The following is a 10,978-nucleotide window of genomic DNA, read 5'->3' as shown; positions in this document are numbered from 1 at the left end:
ACAATCAGTCTAAAACTGTTAGTCCTTTGGATGCTGCATCACACTCTGCAGCCACTGGGGTACAAATGTGCCATTTTGGAAAATAAATATGGGGTGATATGAGAGATGTGGGTAATTGTGCATAGACTTCTACTACGAATATTCCACAGGGCTTCTTCACTTAAAAGACACTGACAAGACAGGCTAAGTTTTACTGTGTGAGTTGGATCAAGACACTTCGCCTTTGACTCCTCTTCCTTGGCACATCCTCATGCAGGGGATGGAGGCTGAGCTGAGGAATGAACCTCACAGTCTGACCACTCAGTGTATCATAGCCCAGTCACTGCGGGAAAGTAGACCTGCAGGCCTTGTCTTTGCAGCCTGCAGCGAATTTTTTTTTTTTTTTTTTGAGTACTGTTCGTGGATTCCCACGGTTACACTCAGTGGCTGGAGTCTGTATAACAGCCCCGCTAGATGTTTTTCGTTCTCTTGTAATATTTAAGGCGTCACGGAGATCTGAGCATTCATTCTAACGTTTGATTTCTCCATCCTTTCCATCCTCAGCTTCTGCGGACAGATCGGTGACCATTCTCCTGTTTTGGACTAGACCCCAGCCCGTAGCCCTTTCGTAAGGGGAGGATCGCCCGCCTTTTTCCCAGGCAGGAACTCTTGAGAGGTCTGGCGAGTCGCGCACCGGCCAGGGGCGCGCACGCGTAGGGCGCCGCTGGTTGCGCATCTGGCGCCAGAGCGCGCCCCCTGCGCAGTGCCCGCCGCGACCGTGGCAATGGGCTGGTGCTCCCGAGCGTGCCGGGCGCTCTCTCCCCACGCGGGGGCACCAGAGCCCTCGGAAGTGTCAGGCACTGCGGTTCATTTTCCCAGTTCCCTTTTAAATGACTGCGGAAAAACAGACTCTGGAGCCGCAAATGGGAAGAAGGATTCTCAGACAAGGCTTGCGAATGCCCCACAGCCATCATTTAACTGCGCCCGCAGAGCAGTTACGGTTTGTCACCCGACCCTTCTGGACCGCCTCATTTGTCCCTAGTGAGAACCGGAGGCTCTGTCCATGCTGGACTTCTCTGTAGGTGAATGCTTATGGTGCTCTGGGCAGCGCGGGCGCAGGGCACGCGTTCGCGCACACCCGCGCACACGCGAACACGCGCAAGGTACGGCATGGGAGCAAGGGCTCGGGGTCCCTGGAGGTGGGCATAGCGGGGATTGAAGCTACGATCTTGGTATGGCTGCATTCTGCCAGGTTCAAGAATGAGAGAAAATGATGTGGCGCCACACATCATACAGGCCAGGGTTGCTGCCGCGCATTTAGAGAACCCAATACGCGTCAGGCGCGCTCCCTTCCCCTCACATGTCTGTTTCCCGGGCGTGTGATGGCAGAAAACGGCAGGAAAAAGAATCACTTATAAAAGCTGGAGTTGTGTTTGGAGACTCCGCTCCCTTTGCAAAAGCACCAAAAGGAAGACCCTCCAAAACCATCGATCCCCAAATAGGTGGCCCAGAACGGGGGCAGTGCTCCTTGCTTATCAATGCAGAACACGTTTTGGTGTTTACAATCTTTATTTATTTGAGGGACAGCTGGTTGTTCCTTTTAGGCAGGGTGGGAAAGTAAAACGCAGCCGAGAAGGAGAGGTAAGGGAGGATTCCTATAATAAGAATCAGCGCATTTTTTCAGAGCTGAACCAAGCCCGGTTTCCATTTCAAAGAGGGAGACGGCCTCTACTGCAATTGTAGAAGAGACCGCGGCATGAATTAGGGATCAGGAGGCTTTGAGCGGGAGAAACGGTCCATCTCAGAGGTACCTGGAGCCAAAAGCACACACACACACACACACACACACACACACGCACGCACGCACGCGCGTGTCTACATGGCCAAGATGTGTGCGTGTGTGCGCGCGTGTGTGTGAACTCCCACATGCTACTGCTGTCTGCTACTGGCCAGTGGCACTGCACCGAAGCCTCTTTCCCGCTCGCCCCCAGATTCCTTCCCCTCCCTGTAGCTTTTGTCTGGAGGGTGTTATGCGTTTGTATGTGTATGAGCGTGTGTGTTTTTGGATTTCAGACTAATTTTCTGGAGTTTCTGCCCCTGCTCTGCGTCAGTCCTCACGTCACTTCGCCAGCAGTAGCAGAGGCGGCGGCGGCGGCGGCTCCCGGAATTGGGTTGGATCAGGAGCCTTGCTGCTCCTTCTCTCGCGCTTTCTGCGCTCAGTGCCTGGCGGCAGGAGGAGCCTGGACCCAGGCACTGCCGGCGGGTGTGAGGCGCCGGAGGCCGGGTGAGCAGCGCAGACAGTGCCCTCCGTCGTCTCGGGCCCTCACTGTTCTCCCTGTGGCTGCCGCAGCTGCTCCCCAGGTGGGACGTGCCGTGCCACCTGCCCGCGCCCCCTGCACCCAGTGGTGGTGGTGGATTCTGCAGCATCATTCGGGGGCCCCCGTCGCGGAGTCATCGCCGCCGGCATTCTCCGTGTCCCTCTTTAAATGGTCCTTCGCCCGGCCTGTGCAATGGAATCCTATATCGAGGACCCTTCCCTACCTTCTCTTCCTCAGCTTCAGGCGTGGAGAGAGGATGGGCACATTGATGGCATAGAGGCTTCACTGCCATCGTGGGGCAAGTTGATTCTTGGGCCGGAGCTGGGCGCTTATCCATCCACAATCTCCTGGCTGGGGTTGGGTTGGGGGTGAGGCAAGCGCGGAGGGAGAGTGTCCCAGTTGGTGGTAATGGGGTCCTGCGCTTAGTCTTACACGTATCTATTTGTCCTCAGCCCCGAGGTGTGTACCAGATCTCCGTGCGCGTCTTGCAAGGAGTCTGCGCCCCAGAGAGTCCCGGGAGCGGCGCCGGCCGGTTCCCGGCTTGCCGGGCCATGCAGCTGCGGCCACCGTGGAGCTCCCAGCGGCTGTAGCGCCCCCTATGAAGCGGCCCGCGATGCCCCGGCCATTGTGAACTGTGCCACCCGCCGGAATACACTCAGCCCTGGACACACTTAGCCTTGGATACGATCGACTCTGCGCGCCCTGGACAAGCATCGAGGAGGCGAGAGGGCAGAGAGCGCAGGGGAGGCCTCCCCTCACGGGAGGGGGAAGCCGGCGGGTGCAGCGCAGGGACACGCACTTGGGCTGGCACTGGCCGCTGGGGATGTCGTCCTGGACGAGGTGGCATGGACCCGCCATGGCGCGGTTCTGGGGCTTCTGCTGGCTGGTTGTGGGCTTCTGGAGGGCCGCTCTCGCCTGTCCCACGTCCTGCAAGTGCACTGCCTCTCGGATTTGGTGCAACGACCCTTCTCCCGGCATCGTGGCATTTCCAAGGTTGGAGCCTAACAGTGCAGACCCTGAGAATATCACCGAAATGTGAGTTCCTAGTGCTGTTCCTTCTTCTTCTTCTCCTCGACCATAGGTCTCAGGCCCGCCAGACCGGTAGGTCCTGGATGGGAATATTGTCCCACGTGTGGGGAGAAGTCAGAGAACAGGGATGGGTCATCTGTCAGTTATCTGTTTCACTGGCTTGAGGCTGCCAGGGCAGGGAGAACTGTGACACTTGAAAATAAGTTTTATATATATATGTGTGTGTGTGTGTGTGTGTGTGTATGTGTGTGTATACACACACACACACATACACATATATGTATGTATATATATATATCTATACACATACAATTTTATATTATATATCAATAATATAAATGTATATGATATTTTCTTTGTGTAAATTCCATATGCATTTTATATTTCAAAGCTTTATTGGGCAGGCTTTACACACTCCATATACAATAACTTAGATTTGGGCACTTCTGTTTTGTAAAATGCTGTATGTATGTTGGGTTAGAGAATTTCCAGTAATATTTACTAGATAGGATGTTAAAATAATTAACTGTAAGAAATCTGTTGAAGGAAGTGAAAGTCTCTCCCTTAACATCTTTCTCTGAGGTTTGGAGTTAACCAATTTCCCTTTTCATTTCATATATCAGATTTTGCTTAGGAGATTGCATCCAGAGATGGCCTTGAAAATGATCTGTAAGAGGAGAAGTTCTGAGTGTTGAAATGCACTCGCTCAAAAGAGAAAATGTGATCGTTGGAAGCCTAAAAGCCTGGTCTGATTTAATTTGGACTTGACTTCCCAGAGATATGATTTTGAGACCATTTGGATTATAAATCTTAATTGCCCATTGAATAATTTTCCAGAACTGGGATGGATCATAAAGCAATGTGTAGTACTCTGATGAATGCTGACTTTAGCCTTGGACCCCTGTGGCTCTGGAAATGTTATAGCTTGTCCTGGCTTGATGGAGAAGCAGAACTATGTATTTCTGTTCTCCCCTTTGGATGCCTTGTGACAAATACATTAGCAAGCAAGAACTCACCAGTCCTTTCTCTAGCATTCCTAGGTCACCTCTCCTGATCCGTGTAGAGGATTGTAAGGCAAAGTTTCTCCCGGTTTTCTTTACAGTGTTTGACACTGAGATAGGCAGCCCTGAAAGTAGGGCTTGGGCTGTGGCCTTCCGGTTGTCGAGTGCGCATGCATTCCCTCCCCCACACACCCAAAGGCACATCCATGTTTCTGCCAACGTAGTCGAACGAGATAACCTGTTTTTTTTAATGTAAGTAAGAGACCTTTCTAGTCTCTGTTGCCTGTTCTGCTGGTGATGCTCATGTTGTAAGGCTTGGGCAGAAGGAAATGACAACAGAGCAGAGGGGAATGTGCAGGCCTGGCATAGCTCAGATATGCCGGGAGCAACCAACCGTGGGGCTGAATCCAGGATGCTAGAATCTCAATCTTTTTGGCAAGGAGAGCAGAAGCTGGTGGTGGGGAGAGGCAAAGGGGGTGGGCCCCAACCTTACTGGCCTTGGGCTGGACTGGTGGAGACTCACCAGGCTGGTCCAAAGAGCCTGTGGCCTTTGTCTTTTTCATGAGATGGGGTGTCAATAGTCAGATAGAGGAGGCCATATGGAATTCAGAGCCTCTCAGACTGTTAGGAGACCATGGAAAGTACATTTGTACAGTTAGATATTAGTTTTCTTCTTTGTGATTGTTTTTGAAGTCTGTATTAGGTGGTAGATGTACACTGGAAGAAAGAAGTGAGGTATGGCTGGCTGGCTGATGGATTTTTCACTTTAATTTTTTTTCACTTTAATATTTTTAAGTCCATCATTTGAAAAGAAGAAAATAAAACAGTCTTTAAATTAAAAACATTATAATTTCAACTGTGGAGGTCTTAATTGCCTGAATGTATATATGAAGTCAACAGATTTGGGCAGAGCTTTCTTATATTTGTTCTCACAATTGTTGCTTCTTTAATATAGGATGGTAGGTTGCCACCTTTAGGCTTTTTAAAGTAGATTTTTATAATATTTATTAAAGCATTTGTCACAGTCATTCATTTTATCATAGCATTCCCGTATATATTCTAATTTTGTTTTTCCCCTTCTGATTTGAACACCTATTGGGGTTGGGGGAGTTGAGAGGCATACAGGGCTGTGCTCAGGATGGGGACTTGGGTTAGTAATATTAGGCAGGGAGAAGCAGATCCAGGAGAAGGTTTGTTTGTCTACTCTGTCCCTCAGCTGTGGTGGAGTCCAGTCAGTTGGTCCCTGGTGTATTTATTTGTAAAATGTATCACAATACTTGTTTGGAAATTATTTTGAATTCTGCCTTTTTGATCTCAAAATGACATTAGCGGATGAGCTGGTTTCATGCTCAGTCTTATATGACACCATCTGTTCTCTTTTTCTTACATATTAATATTTGCTTGAAAAGCTTTGAAATTCTTGGCCAGTGGATACCAGCTACAGTTGGAACCAAATTATACATTTTTAAAACTTTGTCACTGGATGCACTGATATTCCTAAAATGACCTGTCTTAAAGTTATGGCTCACTGGTGTGTAACTGAAGTTACATGTTTTTATTTTTTGAAAATAATAATATGTAATAATGTAAGTAAGCACTCTGTCATTAGAACCTGCTATTGCAGTTTAACAGATCATTTTAAAATAATGATTTTTTAAAAATACATTAAAATAGTTAAAATAATGTATTTTTAGTATTTACATATTGAACCACTGTGCCCTTAGGGCTCAAAAGGAGTCAGTGGCAGAACATTTTAAAAATATGTGCATAAATTAATTAAAAGGTAGGACACTTTTGTTTTTGCATGCATATTTCAAACTAAGCTGACATTTTGTTGTCAGAGTCATTGCTTGAACTTGTTTTGTTAAAAATCTTCCCCTCACAGTATCTCTCCTAAATTCTTTACACACTGAAGTGATATGGAAGGAGCTATATCTATCTATAGATTCATATCATGCCTGCTCAACATCACATTGCTAAGTGGTAGCTCCTGCTATTTGGAAATGGATGTACCACAACAGTGCTACATTAAAGACAATACCAGTGTCACATGTGAGTGGAATTCAAGAGTGTGAAGCTTGTGATTGGAATTATGTAATTGGCCATTTAAGTTCCAGTTGTATCAAGTGTCAAAGTGGATTGCAAAGGACTTGTTCTATCTCAACCAAATTGTAAAAGGCTTAGTTAAAATGAGTTATGGATTTTTTTTTTTACTGTGGTAAAAATCATACTATAAAATTTACAATCTTAACCATTTATTTTAGTGTACAGTTCAGTAGTGTTAAATATATCCACACTGTTAGGTAAAACATGCATTTTATATTTCACATGTTTTAGGAAGGTCTAAGGGGATCTTTTTGTGAATTTCTTGGATGGTCTTTTGGAATTTGGAGATAATATTTGGAAATGAGGCTCATATATTTTTTTCTCTGAGTACAACATAAATAGAAGTTGCAGCTTCTATTATCAGAGCATCTATGGGCAATTTATTATTGACTTGGTGAAACATCTGTAATGTTATGCTATTAATACATTGATTTTGGCCTTTCTCTTTAATAAGCTTTGCCATTGCAATTAATTGTACTTAAAAAAAATCCTGACATTCACAAGGATTTAGTGAAAAGCATCAGTTTTTATTACTCTGATGTTTACTTCTGAGCTCTTCCACTGGGGATTCTAGAACTTTGGATTGTGTTTTTTTGTGCTCTTAAGAACCATGCATTTACATTTTAAATGTGGTTACATAAGCCACACTAGACTTGTTAATAAATAAGGCAGTCTAATTTACATCATTCATTATTTAATACAACTTTCAAGCTGGAGTTGAAAACATGCTGTCTTCATAGTGGAAGTATTTTATAGACTTCAGCTCAGCATAGCACAACCATTTGGAGCCTTTTTAGTTTCATAGTTTAATCTCTGCAGTATGGAGATTTTTGTCACACTGGGCAAAACAATGGAAAAGCCCAGTAACCCTTCTGACCCTATTTCTCCCACCTCCCCCTTCCATCACCCATCATTGACTGTAGAGGAAAATGTGTTTGATTTTTTTTTCTTCTCTGAAAAGTGATATTTCCTTATGGGAATTCAGAGCGCTAGCTTTAAGAGAAGAGCTTGGGTTATATGTTATTACAAGCAAGTAATGGAAGGTTGAAGCAATGCGGTCACAGATCCCTCGTGCTGAGTTCAGGTCTGTTTAAGATCCTTCACTGTTTCTACCCCCATAAATGTCTTTGTGTGACTATTTCAATATTTTCTTGTAAAGATGTTTTCTGAGTTGAAGAGTTGGCTGAACAGCTGGGAGTTGAGGTTTCTTTCTCCCTACGAACATTTTCTATGATTTCTTTGACCTTATCTAGGTTGTAGGAGTATAAAACCTAGAGTTTTTGTTTAGCTAGAAAAGGGGAATTGAATTTTCTTTCTTCCTTCCTTCTCCCCTCATCTCTCCCTCCCTCCTTCCCTTCTTTCCTTCTTTCCTTCCTTCCTTTCTTGCCTTGGGTACCAAGAAAGTATCCCTTGTTTTAACTTATTACTCATCATTACTCATCTTGCCTGTTAGGGAAAGTTACATTATCAAACTATTATTGAATAGTGTACACTGACATTATCTTCAGGCTAACTTGACACTACTACTTCCCTAGAGTTTTGGTAGGTTCAAAAAGTATTAGGTAGACGGTGGCATTGGCTATTCTGCCCCTAGGAGCAATGTCAATATTTAGTCCATCTTGATGTCTACAGATCAATAGGAGGGTTTGGAGAAGAGATATTTAGGCATGCCAAGTTTTTACTTGCTTAATGTATATGTATGACAGAGAGGAGGAAAAAAAAAACCCTGAATCTTGGCTTATTAATAGTTGATTTATCATCTTCATAATCTACTTGGTCAAGCTATTTTAAAACACAGATCCTACTCTCCAGTCCTAAATGGCAGAGATCTGAGCCTTTCAGTGACCTGATAATTTTAGCTCTACATTTGATTGCTGATCGATCTCCATTAAAAAAGGCAAATATCCCACATAATCAGGGTGCTTCTCACCACTTACTTTGCTCTCTGGAGTGTCCAAAGGACTGGAAAGTCATAAATATTGATCTGAGAGAGAATGAGTGAATGTTCCTTTATTTATAAAAACCCTCCAAAGAAAAGTAATGCACATACACTAAGTTCTGTCTTTTTTCTTCCTTTATATTTTATAAATAAAAATGTGGAAACCTGGAGCCATGTGACCTGGGAGAATGTCCCAAAGATACCTCCAATTTGCTGCCTGTTCTTGAATAGCCTCTAACTGCCTTTGGTCAGATGTAAACTGGGAGCTTTAGATTTGATGTTCAGATACTTTTCTCCTGGCTCTGAAGTTCCATGAGGCTTCAGCTAGGAAGATACTGAAGTATGTACATTAGCTGAGAAGGAAGGAGGAGTCTCATGGTGCCCAGAGTTAGGAAGTATGTGAATTCGAACACCTTTGGTGTTATAGTGCTGCATGGGCATGTTTTCAGTGCCTGCTCTGAGCTTCCCTAAACTGTGTCATTTTAAGTGACAGCTGCTAACAAGGCTGGTGGCATGCTAGTAAGAGGCTAACAAGCCCAGGGTCACAGGGTCACTGTTCAGAAGGGTCACTCGAAATCAGGACCTCAGAAAGAAGAGGACCTTAGAAATGATCTGCTCCAACCTCCTCTTTGCAAAAACCTAGGACAGTGAGAGAGTTGCCTGAGGCCATGGCTTATTACATGTCTCGAAGGGATTAGAAGCTTTCTCCTAGATTCCACATATTGCTATGGCCTCTAATTTAGGTCCATCCCCTCTATTCCTTGTCCTCAAAGTGAGTGTCTTAACTTCAGTGCACCATTTGACAAGTTTCAGCAAGGGAAGATAAGCACAGGATGGCTAAATGTGTGCAAACCTATCTTTGTGTGAGACACAGTAATTATAAAAAGTGCATGAACCACGGATGTAGAGGCAGTGACCTTAAATTTGCACAGGAAGCTTAGTTTACTGTAAATGATTTTTAAAAAAATTTTAAATGTTCCTCTTTAGACAACTCTTGCACAAAAATTGGGCTTCAAGAAAAAGCCCTCATGAGTTGGCAACAGTGAGGGATACTAACTTTGTGCCTGCTGTGCCATCTTGACTGATTGGCATTGAAGGGAGGGTAGAGAACACAGAGTGGAATGTTGGTTGATATTCCTCTGGAGTCTTTGCTACAGCCAAGGGTGGTTATGTGAATAGAGGAATTCACAATATCTGCTAGCTTCTATGAAAAACCTGTGGACAGGACAGAGCACTTACTTCTTCCTGACTTTTTTTTTCCCCCTGACATCCCACATGCCCTGAGATTAGTAATTGATCTCAACACCTGAACCCATGAGCAGACTTCAGGATTATTGACCCAGAATTCATTCAGCTACCATTTTGTGTGTCATCCATAACTTTTCTAGTAAGAACACACTTCTGAGACATACCTCTAGTTTCAGCCAGGGCTTCTCCCCTGGGACCCAAAAGGTACTTTAGAGGGATCTACTTATTTAGGTTTAATACCTCACTCTGAAGTAGGTGGGACAGACTTGACAGCCTCCGGGGGACTGTCAGGTTAGTTGGTTTGCCTGAGGCTTTCTGGTCAAGCAGAACGTAATTAGGGATAGTACTCTATTTAGTGTCTTACTTAGAGATCTGTCTCTAGTTGCTCCAATTTGACTTCAAGAGCCCAGGCCATTCTAAGAGAGATCTAGAGATTTAAATAAATGTCCACAGATAAATATCATGGCAGTGGGAAGGAGGTGGGCTGGGACTTTACCTCATTCTTTTTCCTTCCATCATTCCCCACCCCCCTTGACTTCTACTCAGCTCCTTTGCAATCTGTTACACTATTATGAAGAGAGACATAATTTGGGTACCTTGAGTAAATTTGCATCTTATAGAATAAAACTATCAATCACACACTATTTAGGGTCCTTTTATTGTAAATAAGGACCAATTACTTCTTCGCACTTCATCTTTTCTTGTAATCTTGACATCCCAAGAATCCTTTAAAAGCACACACACACATACCCACACATCCAGAATGCTATTTGTGTTTGTACCATGTGTCTATGAATATATAAATCTATGATAAAACTCCACTCCTTAGGATTCTTTTAACTTAATTATCTTGAATTGTAAACATTTCCTAATAATTGAAGCCTTGCCTCCTTGAACTACTCTTGATTTTGTTTCAGTCGTTCTGGAGTTCTCTTGGCAGGGACCTGATGAGACGTCTCCTCTGAGTGAAGTATGTCAGTGTTGGTGCATCGACCTTGTTAGCCAACCTGGCTGTTCAGAGACCCCCTGTGCCTATCTTCTGATTCTTTGATTGGTTTCAACATAAATGAAAAAAATGTAGTCTAAACCAAAAGATATCAGAATTTGGGGTACTAAAACTTTCTAAAATAGTAGTGCGATTTAAAAAGATGGGTTCTTTTAAACTTATCTTCTGAAGCTTGGTACCAGGGGCTGCTTCTACTTAAGTGTCCCAGAGTCCTTTGTGTAAGGGAGAAGAGGGTCCTACGTCTGGCACACTGACTCTTGCTCACTGTAGGGTGAGTTGCTCCCCATCCCGGGTCTTGCCTTACTCCTCTGTGTCAGGTGTGTGCAGGAGTGGGGATGTTGGGTGAGATAGC

The 10,978-nt window shown here is 44.6% G+C and overlaps 1 protein-coding gene across 9 annotated transcripts in view; it reads left to right on the top strand.

Moving 5' to 3' along the window:
• Positions 1-794: 794 nt before the first annotated feature.
• The window catches only part of Ntrk2 (neurotrophic receptor tyrosine kinase 2), a 355,622-nt gene continuing 345,438 nt past the window's right edge, over positions 795-10,978 (top strand). The window contains exons 1-3 of one of the 9 annotated variants that reach the window (XM_078047396.1): positions 795-1,061; positions 2,053-2,263; positions 2,750-3,332. In XM_078047396.1, coding sequence (XP_077903522.1) covers positions 3,121-3,332 — 212 coding nt within the window. In that variant the 5' untranslated portion in view covers positions 795-1,061; positions 2,053-2,263; positions 2,750-3,120. Of the gene's footprint in view, positions 1,143-1,698; positions 1,787-2,052; positions 2,341-2,749; positions 3,333-4,497; positions 4,580-10,978 lie in introns of those variants that run through there. The other 8 variants (XM_040285611.2, XM_040285612.2, XM_005337430.5 and 5 more) reach the window with 8 other exon arrangements.

Source organism: Ictidomys tridecemlineatus, chromosome 4 (genome assembly GCF_052094955.1).
Source record: "Ictidomys tridecemlineatus isolate mIctTri1 chromosome 4, mIctTri1.hap1, whole genome shotgun sequence".
NCBI lineage: Eukaryota > Metazoa > Chordata > Mammalia > Rodentia > Sciuridae > Ictidomys > Ictidomys tridecemlineatus.
Note: the sequence above shows the minus strand (reverse complement) of the source record. Positions and strands in the feature narration are given on the sequence as shown.